The 4,446-nt window shown below is 34.1% G+C and overlaps 1 protein-coding gene across 1 annotated transcript in view; it reads left to right on the forward strand.

The window, feature by feature from the left end:
- The window catches only part of LOC107721653 (RWD domain-containing protein 4-like), a 4,934-nt gene extending 3,757 nt beyond the window's left edge, over positions 1 to 1,177 (forward strand). Inside the window, exon 8 of the mRNA XM_016529774.1 lies at positions 1,130 to 1,177. Within this exon, the coding sequence (XP_016385260.1) occupies positions 1,130 to 1,162 (33 nt within the window). The 3' untranslated portion in view covers positions 1,163 to 1,177. The remainder of the gene's footprint in view (positions 1 to 1,129) is intronic.
- The last annotated feature ends 3,269 nt before the right edge of the window (positions 1,178 to 4,446 follow it).

The raw sequence follows: 4,446 nt of genomic DNA on the forward strand, positions 1-4,446 counted from the left end.
TTAAAGCTGCAGTCCGTAACTTTTTTTGGTTAAAAATTATCCAAAATCAGTATTTGAGCAAGTACATAACCAGCCAGTGTTCAAAACTATTGCCTTACTTTAGCCCGATTCACTGAACGGTTAGCTTATAATAATTCTTTCTAATTTGAGAGGTACGGGTAGGTTTTCGCGGGAAATTCGAGCATGCTGCTGCATCATTACGTAATTTCTGTAAACATAAAGAAGTTGTCCCGGCTACTAGACTATCCCATGTGAGGATTCTGCAGGTGGCCGATCGTTTGTAGCCTTTTCTCACAGCAGCCAGAATAATTAAATATCAAAAAATCATTTTGATGGCGAATTGTAATCCAGAAAGGATTATATGAAACACATGTGAATGAAATTAAATTATATTCCAGTTTTAAATGTGCTTCTGATTACAGATAGCCTGGGATTACAAGTTAGACTGTACAGAAATTGAAATCTACACACACACACTGTACTCATAGTCATGCAATGCTGATGTTGTTAACATTAATAATCTGAGAATAAAGTATAACAATAATAATAATTTGCACGGTTTGATGTGATATGAGCTAATCGATCGTTAGATTAAATCACCATTGGTAGCACGATTTATTGTAATGCTTTTTTCCTCAGTTGGTCAGAACAAACGTGGCAGACTTGTTACTTACTTGTTCAGATGACAATATCCGGTGAAAATTCTTATTTGGTTCATATATTCCAAGACGTAGGCTAGAATCTATGATTACTAAGTATAGGATTCACATCGGTGCGGTGACTGACTGCCACACATACTCCTCAAAACATTAGATTCATCCGCGCTGGAGCCGTGCCGACTCGCAACCTACGCGAGCTAGATAATTCCGCACAGCGACAAAGAGGCAAAACTTACAGACTGCAGCTTTAAAGAATTTTTATGCTTTTGAAAAAAAGTATCTTATGCTCACCAAGGATGCATTTGTTTGATTTTGAGAAAAATTACAATTTAATTTTGTATTGTAGTATTTTTTTTTTCAATGTAATTTATTCCAATTTAATGCATCCATGCTTAAAACCCCAAACCTTTGACCAGTAGTGCACGCTTATAATCTTTTTACATATTTCTTGTTTTCTTTCTTTTATATAGCTGAGCAAAACTGGAGGAAAAGATGAAGATTAAAGTGATGCTTGAGAAGAAATGATGGATTGAAGTAGCGTCGGATGAATGTATGGATGAAATGTCTCTGTGCACTTGTTTTTTTAATGAAAGCTAAACATGAATTCTCTCCGGCCATGATTTCAATTCACCTGGAGCGGCCACAGAGCCGATTTGACAATGAGTGCAAGGAGCTCTGTCTTCACAAAGACACGTGTCCTCAGAGCCACACTAGCGTGTGCTAAATTAGCTAAGCCACACATGAACATCAAGAAAACTAACACCGGTTAAATGCTTGTATTTTTGGATCTGCTAGAACAGATGGGTGTGACTTAATAAACCTAACATCAGTGTGATGTTTCATCTAGTGAAATTTCCTTTTGAAAATTGTATCATGGATAGTTAAAAGGTGCAGTGCAGAGAATTGCTGTCAGGGGTTACTGAAATAAAACAAGTATGATTTAGCTGGTCATGTGATCTCAACATGGCAACCCTCATTAGGCCTCCCGCTCAAATTAAAACGGCTAAATAAATACTAACCATCTATTTGGGGGTTAAAAAGTGAACTTTCAAGTTTTACATTTTGATGTTATTTGTGAAAAATATTTTATGGGTGTGTGTTTTTAAAGAAATAAAGTGTTTTAAAGCACAGTCCTTTGTAGATAGAACAGTGCCGCTCTTTTTTAATGTGAAAACATTGTGTGTAAGGGCTTTAAGAAATATGTCAACATAGTGTAATAGGGATCTGGATCAGAAAGGTTCTTAAAGCTCTAAGTTTTGATAGATGGTGTGCTAAAATTTCAATCTTGTGTTTAAAGTTCCTGTCTTTATTACACGTTTAAGGCTATAAAAAATAGTTTGTACCCAGAAGTGAGACATAACTATAGTATACATCTATAATATAGTGTAAATTATCTTAAGTTTGAAGCTTGAACACATATCAAGCATCATTACAAACATGAACTACTTTTATATAAAAAAAAAAAAATCATAAGCCAGCGTTGTTTATAAAAATACAACATATCTAAAACCATGATCTCCTTAGCGAGTGTCAGACGTTTCACCTTTTTTTTAACCCTATGAAAGTTGCAGCTTGAAACACGTTAATAATCGAGACGTGCAGATTAAATACAGCATTAACATATTAAATTATAAGTTCGGTAACACTTTCTATGAAGCCCGTATTTATAATACATTATAAGGGTATTCTTAAGGCATTATAATGAATGCATAATGCATTATAAAAAAACTTATAATATGTTGTATCATCTCATGAATATTCATAAGAACAGTTTTAATATATTATAATATTTACTTATTTGTGGTTATAGCTTTTAAGAGTATGATGATTTATAACACAATGAACACGTTGCATCCACTTTTACAATGGATTATATTTCTCATAGTTATAATGTATTATAAGTCTCATATCTTGCCATTTTTCTTATGCTACTTTACTTAAAGCGGTCAAAGACCACTTATAAGTAGTAATAATAATAATAATAAAAAAAATTTCTCTCAACCAACCATAAGATCAGATATCAGATCAGATGTATGTGATATCAGTTTGATTATTTTGATGGTACCCTTTAAACAGCTGTTGATAAGTGACTCTGCAACTACATATCAACTAGCGGTCATGTTAGGTCTGCTACTGTAAATATTTGCTAACACTTTATTTTGATGGCCAACCAACAGATAAACTGATTATAAGTGTCTTTGCAAGTACGTCAACTTATTCTACCATACTAGATTCTACCATTCTTGAGCATACTAATACTCTAATGAGAGTTAGTTGGCATGTAGTTGCAAAGTTGCTTATAGTCGATTGATTAAGGGACCATCAAAATAAAATGTAACCATATAAAACATTGCATTTTTTTCCGTTGGAGTATTAAGCTCACATCAATTAATTAACATTAGCTCCACAGGAAACACTCAAATAACACTCAACATCTAACCACTCACAAGCTGTAGTAAGATACTATGCAGATCTTAAATAAACAATGTGAAGATATGATACAGTCCATTATTCTGTAAATGAAGTAGATTTAATATGGTGTTCATTGTGTGTTATAAATAATCATACTCTTAAACGTATAACCACAAATACGTAAGTATTATGATGTATTATAACTGATGTTATGATTATTCATGAGATGATACAACATATTATATGGGCTTCATAGAAAGTGTTACCATAAGTTCTGAAAAGAATGAAACAAAAATTGTCATCCTTTTCCCCCAAAACAAATTCAAAGTCCATAATATTCTGAAGGGTCATTATATTGTTAAGGATTTCTCCATGGCTTTAGCATAGGGTTTAAATCTTTTTTGTTCAATAGCATTAAGGATTCGTGCAGTGATTTCCATTTCTAGCACAAATAAGTTATATTTTGAAATAAGCTTTGGAAATGTTTGTTTGTGAATAGTGTTTGCCACACGAAATCACAACATCTTGCTTCTGTGCACTATTTTGCTGTGTGACTAGAAGGGTTAAGGCTAGATGGTACACAGTTTCGTCTGCTGGGCGTGCGCACATTAGTATAGTGTAATTTTTGTCACACTAGGACTAGCCCTGCGTCTCAATGTTCATACTATCCATCCTAAATAGTATGTGAGATTAGAATAGTGTGTCCCAAAGCATAGTATGTTGAAAAGAGTATGCCAAAAGTCATACTATGGTCTACTATTTTAGGTCGATTTTTGAAGTGTGGATCTGTGCACACTCTAATGGCTAAAATTGCCCACAATCCATATGCGCTTTGGCGAAGGATTCGGTCCAGAACTACAAACACGAATAAAACGCGTTAGAAAAACTACAAACGTGGCGGATGCGCGCGATCGACGGTTAGGTAGAGAGGTTTACAAAAATGGGTTTGAGTTACTAATAATCAACATTTAACCTGGTAAAAAATATTTATTTATCGTTATCCGTGTTATATTTCATCTGCAACAGCAATGTGAACTTTTATAAACATCCATTTGGTCGTTAACTTTTAAATGCATCATTATGCAGAAAATATGAAGATGATTGACAGGCCAGTTTACAGTGACAGGGTGCGTGTAACAGGTGCGACAGTTAAAGACGTGATAGTGTGTGCCAAAGCTTGCCTACTCTTCTACTAAACACTCAAAAGTGTGTACTTTTTCTTCACCAAAAGAGTACATATTTTAAGGGCGTAGTATAAGTAGGCACATTGAGATTTTTTTATTGCAAACAATTCAGAGATGACATTAATGAAATACAACTTTGCATACATTACACATAATGTGTCAACAATACAAGTAGGCACATTGAGACGCAG

This window comes from Sinocyclocheilus rhinocerous, unplaced genomic scaffold, assembly GCF_001515625.1.
Source record: "Sinocyclocheilus rhinocerous isolate Xijiao unplaced genomic scaffold, SAMN03320098_v1.1 scaffold1382, whole genome shotgun sequence".
NCBI classification, from domain to species: Eukaryota; Metazoa; Chordata; class Actinopteri; order Cypriniformes; family Cyprinidae; genus Sinocyclocheilus; species Sinocyclocheilus rhinocerous.